The sequence below is a fragment of the Oncorhynchus masou genome, chromosome 16 (assembly GCF_036934945.1).
Source record: "Oncorhynchus masou masou isolate Uvic2021 chromosome 16, UVic_Omas_1.1, whole genome shotgun sequence".
NCBI lineage: Eukaryota > Metazoa > Chordata > Actinopteri > Salmoniformes > Salmonidae > Oncorhynchus > Oncorhynchus masou.
In genome coordinates, this window is record NC_088227.1 from 42,032,182 (window position 1) to 42,051,391 (window position 19,210).

At 43.6% G+C, this 19,210-nt stretch overlaps 1 protein-coding gene across 1 annotated transcript in view; it reads left to right on the plus strand.

Moving 5' to 3' along the window:
* LOC135557964 (kinesin-like protein KIF13B) overlaps positions 1-19,210 on the plus strand; it is an 84,265-nt gene that overhangs the window by 46,489 nt on the left and 18,566 nt on the right. Inside the window, exons 27-31 of the mRNA XM_064991701.1 lie at positions 1,294-1,443; positions 1,803-1,902; positions 2,238-2,364; positions 13,321-13,376; positions 16,321-16,442. Of these exons, the coding sequence (XP_064847773.1) occupies positions 1,294-1,443; positions 1,803-1,902; positions 2,238-2,364; positions 13,321-13,376; positions 16,321-16,442 (555 nt within the window). The remainder of the gene's footprint in view (positions 1-1,293; positions 1,444-1,802; positions 1,903-2,237; positions 2,365-13,320; positions 13,377-16,320; positions 16,443-19,210) is intronic.

Here is a 19,210-nt window from a genome sequence, read left to right on the forward strand (position 1 = left end):
CCTCCCCACCCTGTCTCTAACCTTAACCCTGTCTCTAACCTTAACCCTGTCTCTATCCCCCTCCCCACCCTGTCTCTAACCTTAACCCTGTCTCTAACCTTAACCCTGTCTCTATCCCCCTCCCCACCCTGTCTCTAACCTTAACCCTGTCTCTAACCTTAACCCTGTCTCTACCCCCTCCCCACCCTGTCTCTAACCTTAACCCTGTCTCTAACCTTAACCCTGTCTCTATCCCCTCCCCACCCTGTCTCTAACCTTAACCCTGTCTCTATCCCCCTCCCCACCCTGTCTCTAACCTTAACCCTGTCTCTAACCCCCTCCCCACCCTGTCTCTAACCTTAACCCTGTCTCTACCCCCTCCCCACCCTGTCTCTAACCCCCTCCCCACCCTGTCTCTAACCTTAACCCTGTCTCTATCCCCCTCCCCACCCTGTCTCTAACCTTAACCCTGTCTCTAACCCCCTCCCCACCCAGGGCCAGTCTGACTCAGGAACCAAGCCTCTAACCTTAACCCTGTCTCTAACCCCCTCCCCACCCTGTCTCTAACCTTAACCCTGTCTCTACCCCCCCCCCACCCTGTCTCTAACCTTAACCCTGTCTCTATCCCCTCCCCACCCTGTCTCTAACCTTAACCCTGTCTCTATCCCCTCCCCACCCTGTCTCTAACCTTAACCCTGTCTCTATCCCCCTCCCCACCCTGTCTCTAACCTTAACCCTGTCTCTAACCCCCTCCCCACCCTGTCTCTAACCTTAACCCTGTCTCTACCCCCTCCCCACCCTGTCTCTATCCCCCTCCCCACCCTGTCTCTAACCTTAACCCTGTCTCTAACCTTAACCCTGTCTCTACCCCCCTCCCCACCCTGTCTCTAACCTTAACCCTGTCTCTAACCTTAACCCTGTCTCTATCCCCTCCCCACCCTGTCTCTAACCTTAACCCTGTCTCTATCCCCCTCCCCACCCTGTCTCTAACCTTAACCCTGTCTCTATCCCCCTCCCCACCCTGTCTCTAACCTTAACCCTGTCTCTATCCCCTCCCCACCCTGTCTCTAACCTTAACCCTGTCTCTACCCCCCTCCCCACCCTGTCTCTAACCCCCTCCCCACCCAGGGCCAGTCTGACTCAGGAACCATGCCTCTAACCTTAACCCTGTCTCTATCCCCTCCCCACCCTGTCTCTAACCTTAACCCTGTCTCTAACCCCCTCCCCACCCTGTCTCTAACCTTAACCCTGTCTCTACCCCCCTCCCCACCCTGTCTCTAACCTTAACCCTGTCTCTTTCCCCTCCCCACCCAGGGCCAGTCTCGTCGTTTGCAGGTGGAGGTACGGTCCGTACCTGACTCAGGAACCATGCCCCTCATCGCCACAAACATCCTCTCTGTATCCATTGGCAACGTGGAGGTACGCGAGGCCTGCCGCTGGGATGAGGACATGGACAGCTATCAGGTAACACTGACTGCAATCTGTTTTATAGTAGTTTGAGACATTGGGAGAATCTCAATTGCATTTTTTGTTGATTCTTCTCGTCCTCTCTTCTCGCTGCCTCCTCAAAAAAAAAAATGGATTAGAAGGTCAGAGGTCCATCCCCTCTGACTTTCTCATCCAGTGGGTTTTTAGGAGGTGAGGAAAGAGGATGGGAGCAATCAAGAAAATGCAATGGATGTTCTCGCATAAGAGTTGAGTGAAGGAAAGTCGTCACAGGGGGTTGTTTAGTAGGGCAAAGCAAAACTGATCTTTGTTCTGATAATTGTGTGTGTGTGTGTGTGTGTGTGTGTGTGTGTGTGTGTGTGTGTGTGTGCGTGCAGGAAGGTGATCTGGAGAGGTTGAGGGACCAGTGGCTGACCACTCTCACTAAGAGGCAACAGTACCTGGACCAGCACCTGCAGAAGATGGTCCAAAAGGCCGGTCAGATGGACTGACCCATTACATTACACATAGAGCATATTCATGACTTGTATTTGACCAAAAATCTTAGTAATAATGAGTGTTTTACAGTTAAAATAGTATTGATAATGAGTGTTTTACAGTTAAAATAGTATTGATAATGAGTGTTTTACAGTTAAAATACTATGAATAATGAGTGTTTTACAGTTAAAATACTTTAATAATGAGTGTTTTACAGTTAAAATACTTTAATAATGAGTGTTTTACAGTTAAAATAGTATTGATAATGAGTGTTATAGAGTTAAAATAGTATTGATAATGAGTTTTATACAGTTAAAATAGTATTGTGTGTGTAGGTAAGTCAGAGGATGACGTGGAGAGGGAGGCCCAGCTGTTAGAGTGGCGTTTGACCCTGACAGAGGAACGTAACGCCGTCCTGTTACCTTCGGCTGGTAGCGGGATCCCTGGAGCCCCCGCTGAGAGGTAAAGGGTGTGTGTGCGTTTGTGTTTGTTCACATGCCCGTAATTGCTAATAACCCATCTGCAACCATCCGACTATATGTGAAAATCTGAGGTCTGCACCTGACCCGCTAATATAGAAAATACGCTGCCAGTCAGAGATACCGGAAAATTCTTTTTGACTGGGTGCAGGAGCCATTTTGTTTTTTCAAGCCTAATGTTTCTGCTTATAATTTCCAACAATTTGGTTGCTATTTGTTAGTCAACTCTTCTATAATTTTAGATTTTCAACCTGTCCCTGACCTGGTCGGTAAAACCAATTTGTTTCAAGCAGACCACCATATAGTCCCTGTGCCCAAGAACACCAAGGTAACCTGTCTAAATGAGTACCGCTCCGTAGCACTCACATCTATATCCATTAAATGGGTTTGAAAGGCTGGTCATGGCTCATATCAACAGCATCATCCCAGACACCCCTAGACCCAGTCCAATTCACATACCGCCCCAACAGATCCACAGATGACGCAATTTCTACTCCGCACCGCCCTCATACACCTGGACTAAATTAATACCTATGTAAGAATCAATCAATCAAATCTATTTATAAAGCCCTTACATCAGCTGATGTCACAAAGTGCTATACAGAAACCCAGCCTAAAACCCCAAACAGCAAGCAATGCAGGTGTAGAAGCACGGTGGCTAGGAAAAACGCCCTAGAAAGGCAGGAACCTAGGAAGAAACCTAGAGAGGAACCAGGCTATGAGGGGTGGCCAGTCCTCTTCTGGCTGTGCAGAATGCTGTTCATTGACTACAGCCCAGCATTCAACACCATTGTCCCCTCCAAGCTCATCACCAAGCTGGGACCCTGGGACTGAACCCCTCCCTCTGAAACTTGATCCTGGACTTCCTGATGGGCCACTGTCCCCAGGCGGTGGTAGTCAACAACACTTCTGCCACACTGACCATCAACACCGGGTCCCTTCGGGGATGCGTGCTTAGTCCCCTCCTGTACTCCCTGTTCATGACTGCGTGGCCTTGCACGACTCCAACACCATCATTAAGTTTGCTGATGACGCAACAATGGGTCGTCTGATCACGGTGATGACGAGACAGCTTTGGTGCCAACAACCTCGTCTCAACGTCAGCAAGACAAAGGAGCTGATTGGGGACAACAATAAACGGAGAGGCGAGCACCCCCATCCACATTAATGGGGCTGTAGTGGAGCTGCTCGAGAGCTTAAAGTTCCTCCGTGTCCACATCAATAAGGAATTGATATGGTCCACCACACACACCCACACAGGTGTGAAGAGGTGCACGACAACGCCTCTTCCCCCTCAGGAGGTTGAAAAGCTGTATCCTCAGATCCTCAAAACGTTCTACAGCTGCACCATCGAGAGCATCTTGACTGGCTGCATCATCAAATCAGATGTTAATGGCCACATACACATGGTTAGCAGATGTTAATGGTCACATACACATGGTTAGCAGATGTTAATGGTCACATACACATGGTTAGCAGATGTTAATGGTCACATACACATGGTTAGCAGATGTTAATGGTCACATACACATGGTTAGCAGATGTTAATGGTCACATACACATGGTTAGCAGATGTTAATGGTCACATACACATGGTTAGCAGATGTTAATGGCCACATACACATGGTTAGCAGATGTTAATGGTCACATACACATGGTTAGCAGATGTTAATGGTCACATACACATGGTTAGCAGATGTTAATGGTCACATACACATGGTTAGCAGATGTTAATGGTCACATACACATGGTTAGCAGATGTTAATGGTCACATACACATGGTTAGCAGATGTTAATGGTCACATACACATGGTTAGCAGATGTTAATGTTCACATACACATGGTTAGCAGATGTTAATGGCCACATACACATGGTTAGCAGATGTTAATGGTCACATACACATGGTTAGCAGATGTTAATGGTCACATACACATGGTTAGCAGATGTTAATGGTCACATGCACATGGTTAGCAGATGTTAATGTTCACATACACATGGTTAGCAGATGTTAATGGCCACATACACATGGTTAGCAGATGTTAATGTTCACATACACACGGTTAGCAGATGTTAATGGTCACATACACACGGTTAGCAGATGTTAATGGTCACATACACATGGTTAGCAGATGTTAATGGTCACATACACATGGTTAGCAGATGTTAATGGTCACATACACATGGTTAGCAGATGTTAATGTTATACATCATGGTCACATACACATGGTTAGCAGATGTTAATGGTCACATACACATGGTTAGCAGATGTTAATGGTCACCTACACATGGTTAGCAGATGTTAATGGTCACATACACACGGTTAGCAGATGTTAATGGTCACATACACATGGTTAGCAGATGTTAATGGTCACATACACATGGTTAGCAGATGTTAATGGTCACATACACATGGTTAGCAGATGTTAATGTTATACATCATGGTCACATACACATGGTTAGCAGATGTTAATGTTATACATCATGGTCACATACACATGGTTAGCAGATGTTAATGGTCACATACACATGGTTAGCAGATGTTAATGGTCACATACACATGGTTAGCAGATGTTAATGGTCACATACACATGGTTAGCAGATGTTAATGGTCACATACACATGGTTAGCAGATGTTAATGTTGTACATCATGGTCACATACACATGGTTAGCAGATGTTAATGGTCACATACACATGGTTAGCAGATGTTAATGTTATACATCATGGTCACATACACATGGTTAGCAGATGTTAATGTTATACATCATGGTCACATACACATGGTTAGCAGATGTTAATGTTATACATCATGGTCACATACACATGGTTAGCAGATGTTAATGTTATACATCATGGTCACATACACATGGTTAGCAGATGTTAATGTTGTACATCATGGTCACATACACATGGTTAGCAGATGTTAATGTTGTACATCATGGTCACATACACATGGTTAGCAGATGTTAATGTTGTACATCATGGTCACATACACATGGTTAGCAGATGTTAATGTTGTACATCATGGTCACATACACATGGTTAGCAGATGTTAATGTTATACATCATGGTCACATACACATGGTTAGCAGATGTTAATGGTCACATACACATGGTTAGCAGATGTTAATGGTCACCTACACATGGTTAGCAGATGTTAATGGTCACATACACACGGTTAGCAGATGTTAATGGTCACATACACATGGTTAGCAGATGTTAATGGTCACATACACATGGTTAGCAGATGTTAATGGTCACATACACATGGTTAGCAGATGTTAATGTTATACATCATGGTCACATACACATGGTTAGCAGATGTTAATGTTATACATCATGGTCACATACACATGGTTAGCAGATGTTAATGGTCACATACACATGGTTAGCAGATGTTAATGGTCACATACACATGGTTAGCAGATGTTAATGGTCACATACACATGGTTAGCAGATGTTAATGGTCACATACACATGGTTAGCAGATGTTAATGTTGTACATCATGGTCACATACACATGGTTAGCAGATGTTAATGGTCACATACACATGGTTAGCAGATGTTAATGTTGTACATCATGGTCACATACACATGGTTAGCAGATGTTAATGTTGTACATCATGGTCACATACACATGGTTAGCAGATGTTAATGTTATACATCATGGTCACATACACATGGTTAGCAGATGTTAATGTTATACATCATGGTCACATACACATGGTTAGCAGATGTTAATGGTCACATACACATGGTTAGCAGATGTTAATGTTATACATCATGGTCACAAACACATGGTTAGCAGATGTTAATGGTCACATACACATGGTTAGCAGATGTTAATGTTATACATCATGGTCACATACACATGGTTAGCAGATGTTAATGTTATACATCATGGTCACAAACACATGGTTAGCAGATATTAATGGTCACATACACATGGTTAGCAGATGTTAATGGTCACATACACATGGTTAGCAGATGTTAATGTTGTACATCATGGTCACATACACATGGTTAGCAGATGTTAATGTTATACATCATGGTCACAAACACATGGTTAGCAGATATTAATGGTCACAAACACATGGTTAGCAGATATTAATGGTCACATACACATGGTTAGCAGATGTTAATGTTATACATCATGGTCACAAACACATGGTTAGCAGATATTAATGGTCACATACACATGGTTAGCAGATGTTAATGTTATACATCATGGTTCACATACACATGGTTAGCAGATGTTAATGTTGTAGATCATGGTCACATAAACATGGTTAGCAGATGTTAATGTTGTACATCATGGTCACATACACATGGTTAGCAGATGTTAATGTTATACATCATGGTCACATACACATGGTTAGCAGATGTTAATGTTATACATCATGGTCACATACACATGGTTAGCAGATGTTAATGGTCACATACACATGGTTAGCAGATGTTAATGTTATACATCATGGTCACAAACACATGGTTAGCAGATGTTAATGGTCACATACACATGGTTAGCAGATGTTAATGTTATACATCATGGTCACATACACATGGTTAGCAGATGTTAATGTTATACATCATGGTCACAAACACATGGTTAGCAGATATTAATGGTCACATACACATGGTTAGCAGATGTTAATGGTCACATACACATGGTTAGCAGATGTTAATGTTGTACATCATGGTCACATACACATGGTTAGCAGATGTTAATGTTATACATCATGGTCACAAACACATGGTTAGCAGATATTAATGGTCACAAACACATGGTTAGCAGATATTAATGGTCACATACACATGGTTAGCAGATGTTAATGTTATACATCATGGTCACAAACACATGGTTAGCAGATATTAATGGTCACATACACATGGTTAGCAGATGTTAATGTTATACATCATGGTTCACATACACATGGTTAGCAGATGTTAATGTTGTAGATCATGGTCACATAAACATGGTTAGCAGATGTTAATGTTGTACATCATGGTCACATACACATGGTTAGCAGATGTTAATGTTATACATCATGGTCACATACACATGGTTAGCAGATGTTAATGTTATACATCATGGTCACATACACATGGTTAGCAGATGTTAATGTTATACATCATGGTCACATACACATGGTTAGCAGATGTTAATGTTGTACATCATGGTCACATACACATGGTTAGCAGATGTTAATGGTCACATACACATGGTTAGCAGATGTTAATGGTCACATACACATGGTTAGCAGATGTTAATGGTCACATACACATGGTTAGCAGATGTTAATGTTATACATCATGGTCACATACACATGGTTAGCAGATGTTAATGTTATACATCATGGTCACAAACACATGGTTAGCAGATATTAATGGTCACATACACATGGTTAGCAGATGTTAATGGTCACATACACATGGTTAGCAGATGTTAATGTTGTACATCATGGTCACATACACATGGTTAGCAGATGTTAATGGTCACATACACATGGTTAGCAGATGTTAATGTTATACATCATGGTCACAAACACATGGTTAGCAGATATTAATGGTCACATACACATGGTTAGCAGATGTTAATGTTATACATCATGGTCACAAACACATGGTTAGCAGATATTAATGGTCACATACACATGGTTAGCAGATGTTAATGTTATACATCATGGTTCACATACACATGGTTAGCAGATGTTAATGTTGTAGATCATGGTCACATACACATGGTTAGCAGATGTTAATGTTGTACATCATGGTCACATACACATGGTTAGCAGATGTTAATGTTATACATCATGGTCACATACACATGGTTAGCAGATGTTAATGTTATACATCATGGTCACATACACATGGTTAGCAGATGTTAATGTTATACATCATGGTCACATACACATGGTTAGCAGATGTTAATGTTGTACATCATGGTCACATACACATGGTTAGCAGATGTTAATGTTGTACATCATGGTCACATACACATGGTTAGCAGATGTTAATGTTGTACATCATGGTCACATACACATGGTTAGCAGATGTTAATGTTGTACATCATGGTCACATACACATGGTTAGCAGATGTTAATGTTATACATCATGGTCACATACACATGGTTAGCAGATGTTAATGTTGTACATCATGGTCACATACACATGGTTAGCAGATGTTAATGGTCACATACACATGGTTAGCAGATGTTAATGTTATACATCATGGTCACATACACATGGTTAGCAGATGTTAATGCGAGTGTAGCGAAATGCTTGTGCTTCTAGTTCCGACCATGCAGTAATATCTAACAAGTAATCTAACCTAACTATTTCACAACAACTACCTTAGACACACACAAGTGTAAAGGAATGAATAAGCATATGTACATAAAAAAATATGAATGAGCGATGGTATAGAACGGCGTAGGCAAGATGCTGTATATGGTATAGAGTACAGTATATACATATGTCGTGTCTTTACTCTCATTAAACTGAAGACTTATAGTTTATCAAAGATTCTCTGTAATTAGTATTACGCGATTAGACTGATTAATCATGTAAATGTAATTAACTAGGAAGTCTGTTTCTTTTGTAGAATTTTCCGTCTCTCTCTCTCTCTCTCTCTCTCTCTCTCTCTCTCTCTCTCTCAGTTGTGGTAAGAGGGGATAGTTCAGAGTGACATTCGTTATAGAATGGGTGTTTCGGCGGTTGTCGTACTTCACGTTCAATGATACCGAATTCCTAGGTGCAGACAAGTAATTAATATCAAAGACTTGTTCTTATTCTGTCGGTATCGATAGTCTAAGAGTTTAACCACGTGGTATGGTTAAAAGATTCAGCAATGGTCTACAACCTTTGTCCCTCCTAATGGAGTAAAACATGGTCTGCAACCTTTAGCCATCTCGTAATTGAGGTAAGCTCGGTCTGCTGATCGAAAACCCGAGTGGGGGTTTTATTCGGAAGGGCCGAAAAGGGCTGTCCCCAGGATGTCTGACCCTAACTGGGCTCAGGGGCGGTCCTCTGATTTAGTTCAAATCAAAAGTGAATTGTATTTTTCTTCATTAAACAGTCCAAAATCATAGTACATATTTATTCAAACAGTATCATACTAACTCATTCATCTTATACAACAATTAGATGTAAACCTCATATCTGAGGCTATTATATAAACAGCGTTATGGTAATGTGGCCACAACGTCTCCCATGAGCTTCCCCAAGTTGTAACAAACGGATCAGTTTGTAGCTGGATTCTTCACCGATCTTCTATACTTTCTCTGGAACATGAAATTTGTTCGTACCTCGAGTTCTGTGAGGTGGAAGGATTTCCTTTGTCCTCTGTGAAAATCTACTCTCTCTATACTGTGTGTCCATGAGGAGATCCTCAGGAATTTACGACGTCTCTCTGACCACAGCAGCCTAGTTGAAGGAGGCAAGGGGGAGGCAGGCAGAGGGGGATGGGCTTGCTATACCCAAAGAGGCCAACGTCATGACACATATGAGACGAGTAATGTAGAGTATGTAAACATAATATAAAGTGGCATTGTTTAAAGTGGCAAGAGATACATTTATTACATCAATTTTGTCCTTATTAAAGTGGCTAGAGATGAGTCAGTATGTTGGCAGCAGCCACTCAATGTTAGTGATGGCTGTTTAACAGTCTGATGGCCTTGAGATAGAAGCTGTTTTTCAGTCTCTCGGTCCCAGCTTTGATGCACCTGTACTGACCTCGCCTTCTGGATGATAGCGGGGTGAACAGGCAGTGGCTTGGGTGGTTGTTGTCCTTGATGATCTTTTTGGCCTTCCTGTGACATCGGGTGGTGTAGTTGTCCTGGAGGGCAGGTAGTTTGCCCCCAGTGATGTGTTGTGCAGACCTCACTACCCTCTGGAGAGCCTTGCGGTTGTGGGAGGAGCAGTTGCCATACCAGGCGGTGATACAACCCGATAGGATGCTCTCGATTGTGCATCTGTGGAAGTTTGAGTGTTTTTGGTGAATAGCCAAATTTCTTCAGCCTCCTGAGGTTGAAGAGGCGCTGCTGCGCCTTCTTCATCACGCTGTCTGTGTGGGTGGACCATTTCAGTTTGTGCATTCCAAATCAAAACTAATTTCAGACATACAGTACCAGTCAAAAGTTTGGACACGCCTACTCATTCAAGGGTTTTTCTTTATATTTTCTACATTGTAGAATAATAGTGAAGACATCAACACATTGAAATAACACATATGGAATCATGTAGTAACCAAAAAAGTGTTAAACAAATCAAAATATATTTGAGATACTTCAAAGTAGCCACCCTCTGACAGCTTTGCACATAGTGAAATTAAAATTAAAACTGTTACTCCACAATACTAACCTAATTGACAGTGAAAAGAAGGAAGCCTGTACAGAATATAAATATTCCAAAACATGCATCCTGTTTGCAACAAGGCCCTAAAGTAACACTGCAAAAAAATTGGGCAAAGCATTTCACTTTTTGTCCTGAATACAAAGTGTTATGTTTGGGGCAAACAACACATTACTGAGTACCACTCTCCATGTTTTTTAGCATAGTGGTGGCTGCATCATGTTATGGGTATGAGTGTAATCGTTAGGGACTGGGGAGTTTTTCAGGATGGAAAAAGAAACGGAATAGAGCAAAGCTCAGTCAGAATCCTAGAGAAAAACCAGTTCAGTGGTTCAGTCTGCTTTCCACCAGACACTGGGAGATGAATTCACCTTTCAGCAGGACAATAACCTAAAACACAAGGCCAAATCTACACTGGAGTTGCTTTCCAAGAAGACTGTGAATGTTCCTGAGTGGCCAAATTACAGGTTTGACTTAAGTCTGCTTGAAAATCTATGGCAAGACCTGACAATGGTTGTCTAGCAATGATCAACAACCAACTTGACAGAGCTTGAATAGAATAATAATAATAATAATAATAATAATAGAGTATAATATTTAATAATTTTGGAAAAAATAATGGTCAAACGTTGCATAATCCATTTGTGTGAAAACTCTTAGAGATTTACATTATGCAGATCGTTTCGCTGTAATCGTTGTAATCGTAGGGGGTTGAATACTTATCTAATCCAAGGTATGTTAGTGTTTTTATTTTGTTGTTTTTACAAATGTTCAAATTTTTTGGGATTATTTTGTGTAGATATTTTGACAAAAAAATGAGACATTTTAATCCCACTTTGTAACAACATAATTTGGAACAACAATTCAAGGGGTGTGAATACTTTCTGAAGGCTACCTCAATTACCTCGTACCGCTGCACATCAACGTGGTGCTGGCACTCCCTGTATATAGAAATTATATATTTTTTAACTCGTTATTCATTATTCACTCTATTTATTCCTAGTGTCACTATTTTAAAAGTCAATTTTTTTATATCTTTAACTCTGCATTGTTAGAAAATGACCCATAGGTAAGCGTTTCACCGTTAGTTCACCTGTTGTTTACGAAGCATGTGACAAGTAACATTTGATTTGATAGGCCTACATGCAGCTTCTCTTCTGTCATTGGTTGTTGCTCACCACTTCAATCTAGTTGACATCGGAAAAGGTTTTCTCTTTCTCCACTTCTCTCTCGCAGCAAAGACGTTTAGGTACCAGGGAGAAAATGCAATTATAAAAACAAAAAACAAAAAAAATATTTTTGGTGCAAAATTTTCAATTGGCATCAGTTTGACCCATTTTTTAAAAGAAAATGTAGAAGCTGTGAAAACTTTTCCAACATGTTTCTGATAAGATTTATGTTTAGCTTGGAGGCCTATTTTATGTTGCTGAAATTCTATCAGCCTTTATGATGCTGTTAAAGATAAGACCTTTACAGACGGTCCCTAACCGCACATTCATTCTCTCAAGATGCTGAAAGGAAGACGTCAAATTTATCCATTCTGGTTCCTGAGTCAAATGTACATTTTGGTGCATCATTTTAATGCACGTCAGGTTAATATTAACTCCTGCAGAATTCAGCATATGTGAGCGGTTGTAGACCTACAGTCGGTGTCCAGATTTCAGTCACTATTCCATTTAACCCACATGAACAGTACATATCCCTTGACCGTACCACATTTCAAGACCCACGTCCCTGACTGTTGAATTTGTATAGCGCCTCACAATCATCACACACACACAACAGCTTTCCAAACGTTAGACTACCTTTATGACCCCTCCTTCCATTGATTTTCAACTCTCTCGCTTTTCTCTTATTCAATTAAACTCTGATGTTGATCCACTGAGACAAAAAGGACAATATTCCCTGACTTTGTCAGTTGGTGTGTATTTGGCGCTGTACCGTTAGGCCCGGAATCTGAGGCTTAGGTCCTAATGCCAGATAAGAATAACGAAAGAATCTCAATTTCTTTTGAAATTAACCTTTTATTTAACTAGGCGAGTCCGTTAAGAAGAAATTCTTATTTACAATGACGGCCTACCAGGGAACAGTGCCTGCCTTGTTCAGGAGCAGAAGAATATATTTTTACATTGTCAGCTCGGGGGATTCGACCCAGCAACCTTCCTGCTACTGGCCCAACACTCTAGGCTACCTGTCGCCTCTCAAAGTAGCCTATAGATGTGACTTGTCTTTATTTAACCCGCCCGCCACAATATTTCATAACCCTAAACCTGCCCACTCCGCAGATAAAGGGAGAGGGGGATACCTAGTCAGTTGTCCAACTGAAGTCCGAGAGCTGCTGGTGGGCTGCCTTAATCGACATCCACGGTGCCCGGGGAACAGTGGGTTAACTGCATTGTTCAGGGGCAGAACAACAGATGTTTACCTTGTCAGCTTGGGGATTCGATCCAGCAACCTTTGGGTTACTGGCCCAATGCTGTAACCACTAGGCTACCACAGGGACTGCGATGCGCGGGTTGTGAGTGAACCTCCGCGTCACTAGCGTGCGTTGGAGCTGTGTGCGCTGAGTGTTCTGATTTCCCCACAGAGATCCTGTTCCTGGGATGGAGGCACACAGTCCTGTTCTCTTCCTGGACCTCAGTGGTATGTTCCGTCTGTCCTCCCCTGTCTTCACCATCATCAGTGGTATGTTCCGTCTGTCCTCCCCTATCTTCATCATCAGTGGTATGTTCCGTCTGTCCTCCCCTGTCTTCACCATCAGTGGTATGTTCCGTCTGTCCTCCCCTGTCTTCACCATCAGTGGTATGTTCCGTCTGTCCTCCCCTGTCTTCACCCTCAGTGGTATGTTCCGTCTGTCCTCCCCTGTCTTCACCATCAGTGGTATGTTCCGTCTGTCCTCCCCTATCTTCACCATCAGTGGTATGTTCCGTCTGTCCTCCCCTGTCTTCACCCTCAGTGGTATGTTCCGTCTGTCCTCCCCTGTCTTCACCCTCAGTGGTATGTTCCGTCTGTCCTCCCCTGTCTTCACCCTCAGTGGTATGTTCCGTCTGTCCTCCCCTATCTTCACCCTCAGTGGTATGTTCCGTCTGTCCTCCCCTGTCTTCACCATCAGTGGTATGTTCCGTCTGTCCTCTCCTGTCTTCACCATCAGTGGTATGTTCCGTCTGTCCTCCCCTGTCTTCACCATCATCAGTGGTATGTTCCGTCTGTCCTCCCCTGTCTTCACCATCAGTGGTATGTTCCGTCTGTCCTCCCCTGTCTTCACCATCAGTGGTATGTTCCGTCTGTCCTCCCCTGTCTTCACCATCAGTGGTATGTTCCGTCTGTCCTCCCCTGTCTTCACCATCAGTGGTATGTTCCGTCTGTCCTCTCCTGTCTTCACCATCAGTGGTATGTTCCGTCTGTCCTCCCCTGTCTTCACCATCAGTGGTATGTTCCGTCTGTCCTCCCCTGTCTTCACCATCAGTGGTATGTTCCGTCTGTCCTCCCCTGTCTTCACCATCAGTGGTATGTTCCGTCTGTCCTCCCCTGTCTTCACCATCAGTGGTATGTTCCGTCTGTCATCCCCTGTCTTCACCATCATCAGTGGTATGTCTGTCTGTCATCCCCTGTCTTCACTATCATCAGTGGTATGTTCCGTCTGTCCTCCCCTGTCTTCACCATCATCAGTGGTATGTTCCGTCTGTCCTCCCCTGTCTTCACCATCATCAGTGGTATGTTCCGTCTGTCCTCCCCTGTCTTCACCATCAGTGGTATGTTCCGTCTGTCCTCCCCTGTCTTCACCATCAGTGGTATGTTCCGTCTGTCCTCCCCTGTCTTCACCATCAGTGGTATGTTCCGTCTGTCATCCCCCGTCTTCACCATCATCAGTGGTATGTTCCGTCTGTCCTCCCCTGTCTTCACCATCAGTGGTATGTTCCGTCTGTCCTCCCCTGTCTTCACCATCAGTGGTATGTTCCGTCTGTCCTCCCCTGTCTTCACCATCAGTGGTATGTTCCTTCTGTCCTCCCCTGTCTTCACCATCAGTGGTATGTTCCGTCTGTCCTCCCCTGTCTTCACCATCAGTGGTATGTTCCGTCTGTCCTCCCCTGTCTTCACCATCATCAGTGGTATGTTCCGTCTGTCCTCCCCTGTCTTCACCATCAGTGGTATGTTCCGTCTGTCCTCCCCTGTCTTCACCATCAGTGGTATGTTCCGTCTGTCCTCCCCTGTCTTCACCATCATCAGTGGTATGTTCCGTCTGTCCTCCCCTGTCTTCACCATCAGTGGTATGTTCCGTCTGTCCTCCCCTGTCTTCACCATCAGTGGTATGTTCTGTTGTTCCTTCTGTCCTCTCCTGTCTTCACCATCAGTGGTATGTTCCGTCTGTCCTCCCCTGTCTTCACCATCATCAGTGGTATGTTCCGTTGTTCCTTCTGTCCTCCCCTATCTTCACCATCAGTGGTATGTTCCGTCTGTCCTCCCCTGTCTTCACCATCAGTGGTATGTTCCGTCTGTCCTCCCCTGTCTTCACCATCAGTGGTATGTTCCGTCTGTCCTCCCCTGTCTTCACCATCAGTGGTATGTTCCGTCTGTCCTCCCCTGTCTTCACCATCAGTGGTATGTTCTGTTGTTCCTTCTGTCCTCTCCTGTCTTCACCATCAGTGGTATGTTCCGTCTGTCCTCCCCTGTCTTCACCATCAGTGGTATGTTCCGTCTGTCCTCCCCTGTCTTCACCATCAGTGGTATGTTCTGTTGTTCCTTCTGTCCTCTCCTGTCTTCACCATCAGTGGTATGTTCCGTCTGTCCTCCCCTGTCTTCACCATCATCAGTGGTATGTTCCGTCTGTCCTCTCCTGTCTTCACCATCATCAGTGGTATGTTCCGTCTGTCCTCCCCTGTCTTCACCATCATCAGTGGTATGTTCCGTCTGTCCTCCCCTGTCTTCACCATCAGTGGTATGTTCCGTCTGTCCTCCCCTGTCTTCACCATCAGTGGTATGTTCCTTCTGTCCTCCCCTGTCTTCACCATCATCAGTGGTATGTTCCGTCTGTCCTCCCCTGTCTTCACCATCAGTGGTATGTTCCGTCTGTCATCCCGTCTTCACTATCATCAGTGGTATGTTCTGTCTGTCATCCCCTGTCTTCACTATCATCAGTGGTATGTTCCGACTGTCATCCCCTGTCTTCACTATCATCAGTGGTATGTTCCGTCTGTCATCCCGTCTTCACTATCATCAGTGGTATGTTCTGTCTGTCATCCCGTCTTCACTATCATCAGTGGTATGTTCCGACTGTCATCCCCTGTCTTCACTATCATCAGTGGTATGTTCCGACTGTCATCCCCTGTCTTCACTATCATCAGTGGTATGTTCCGTCTGTCCTCCCCTGTCTTCACCATCATCAGTGGTATGTTCCGTCTGTCCTCCCCTGTCTTCACCATCATCAGTGGTATGTTCCGTCTGTCCTCCCCTGTCTTCACCATCATCAGTGGTATGTTCCGTCTGTCATCCCCTGTCTTCACTATCATCAGTGGTATGTTCCGTCTGTCCTCCCCTGTCTTCACTATCATCAGTGGTATGTTCCATTGTTCCTCTCTCCCCCCTCCAGCTGATGATTTCCAGGATAACCCATCTGCTCCACTGGCTGGGGGTCTAGATGCCATGCTTAACCAGGAGGATGAGGATGCCTTTTTTGACTTGCACATAGTCAAGCACTACGATGGAGGAGAGGTGAGGACCATAGAGAGACAAACACAGCATTGTGGGCTTTGTCACACCCAACCTCACACTTAACACCTTTTTATCAAGCCTCTCTTCGAAAAACATATACAAGCTCAGATCCCAGTCTTGTTTTCTGCTAACAGTCATGAACATTAGAACAGACTATGAGGGGGGGGGGAGGGGGAGTGTTTTCACTACTCTGCCCACTGGCCTTGTAATTCCCTCCAAGCCAAGCTAAAACTACAGGACCCGGTGTCCCTGGAGGAGTTCTGGCCTTGGAATTCCCTCCAAGCCAAGCTAACAATTACAGGACCTGGAGGAGTTCAAAGGACAAATAGATGAACAGGTTGTTGGTATGTAGTTGGTTCTAGTTGTCGCCCGATGGCACTAGTCGTGTTGCCTTATGGAAGGAAGGATAATGTCTCACTTGAAGCATTTTGATTAGTGATGGGGGAGAAAAGCATACAGCTACATATTGCAATATAGTTTTTGGATGATATTACATGGATATTTGACTCCCAAGTATACATTTTTTAAATGATAATATACATTACCGTTCAAACGTTTGACGTCACTTAGAAATATCCTTGTTTTTAAAAGAAAATCAATTGTTTTGTCCATTTTTAAAATAGAATCAAATTGATCAGAAATACAGTGTAGACATTGTTAATGTTGTAAATGAATATTTCAGCTGGAAATGGCAGATTTTAAAAAATATATAAAAATAAAAAAAGGAATATCTACATTGGCGTACAGAGGCTCATTGTCAGCAACCATCACTCCTGTGTTCCAATGGCACGTTGTGTTAGCTAATCCAAGTTTATCATTTTAAAAGGCTAATTGATCATTAGAAAACCATTTTGCAATTATGTTAGCACAGCTGAAAACTGTTGTGCTGATTAAAGAAGCAATAAAACTGGCCTTTAGACTCGTTGAGTATCTGGAGCATCAGCATTTGTGGGTTCGATTACAGGCTCAAAATGGCCAGAAACAAATAACTTTCTTCTGAAATTCGTCATTCTATTCTTGTTCTGAGAAATGCTTGTTTTTCCATGTGAGAAATTGCCAACACTGTGTACTACTTCCTTCACAGAAGGGGAGGCCCCCGGGGAGGCCCCAGTGCAGAACTGAGCAAGAGTACAAATACATTGGTGTCTAGTTTGAGAAACAGACGTAGCTTCATTAAATAGTACCCACAAAGCACCAGTCTCAACGTCAACAGTGAAGAGGTGCCATCCAGGATGCTGGCCTTCTAGGCAGAGTTGCGAAGAAAAATCCATATCTCAGGCTGGCCAATAAAAAGAAAAGATTAAGATGGGAAAAAGAACACAAACACTGAACAGAGGAACTCTGCCTAGAAGGCCAGCATCCCAGAGTCGCCTCTTCACTGTTGACGTTGAGACTGGTGTTTTGCGGGTACTATTTAATAATGAAGTTGCTTTCAAAAATAAGGACATTTCTAAGTGACCCCAAACTTTTGAACGGTAGTGTATATCGATTTCCTCATTTTTTACGTACTGTAAGTAGCGTTACTTTGCACTAGTCGTCTGTACCTGGGCCAAAATTCAGGTATTTTTTTAATCTTATAGTTTAACCTCCGTCTTCTTTTTAAATAAGACTGAGGTTTACATTTTTATTTCCTCGACTGATGGAAACAGGTTTTCTCGTGCTTTTCCTTGTCCTTCTGCAACAGACGGGGTGAGCAATATGTTTAACATCAAATTGCAAACAAAATCGCAGTATCAAATCTGAAGACATATAGAATCGTGAGACCTGTGACTGTCTGGTGGACGTCATGTGACTGTCTGGTGGACGTCATGTGACTGTCTGGTGGACGTCATGTGACTGTCTGGTGGACGTCATGTGACTGTCTGGTGGACGTCATGTGACTGTCTGGTGGACGTCATGTGACTGTCTGGTGGACGTCATGTGACTGTCTGGTGGACGTCATGTGACTGTCTGGTGGACGTCATGTGACTGTCTGGTGGACGTCATGTGACTGTCTGGTGGACGTCATGTGACTGTCTGGTGGACGTCATGTGACTGTCTGGTGGACGTCATGTGACTGTCTGGTGGACGTCATGTGACTGTCTGGTGGACGTCATGTGACTGTCTGGTGGACGTCATGTGACTGTCTGTCTGGAACTGACCTGTTGATGCTGCTGTCTTGGTCCAGGTCTCTCAGCAAGACTAACCTGGTTAAAGAGAGGTTGAATTAAAACACTGGTTTGGACTTGTTAGGTTTATTGTGACGGTCACAGGACAATATTTTGAGAACCACTGCTTTTTAATGCTTGTTCTATCAAACCAAGTGTACACTTTTCTATCCCTGGAGCCCTACTCTAGCAAACCAAGTATACACTTTTCTATCCCTGGAGCCCTACTCCAGCAAACCAAGTATACACTTTTCTATCCCTGGAGCCCTACTCCAGCAAACCAAGTGTACACTTTTCTATCCCTGGAGCCCTTCTCCAGCAAACCAAGTATACACTTTTCTATCCCTGGAGCCCTACTCCAGCAAACCAAGTGTACACTTTTCTATCCCTGGAGCCCTACTCCAGCAAACCAAGTATACACTTTTCTATCCCTGGAGCCCTACTCCAGCAAACCAAGTGTACACTTTTCTATCCCTGGAGCCCTACTCCAGCAAACCAATGTTGTGGAAATTCTTCCACACAAGGACACTGGACGTCCATGTTAAATGAATCCTTGTTTATTTGTCAGCGTGCTGGAGAGGTTCCAACCAACTCAATGCACCATGGTACACGTCTGTCACC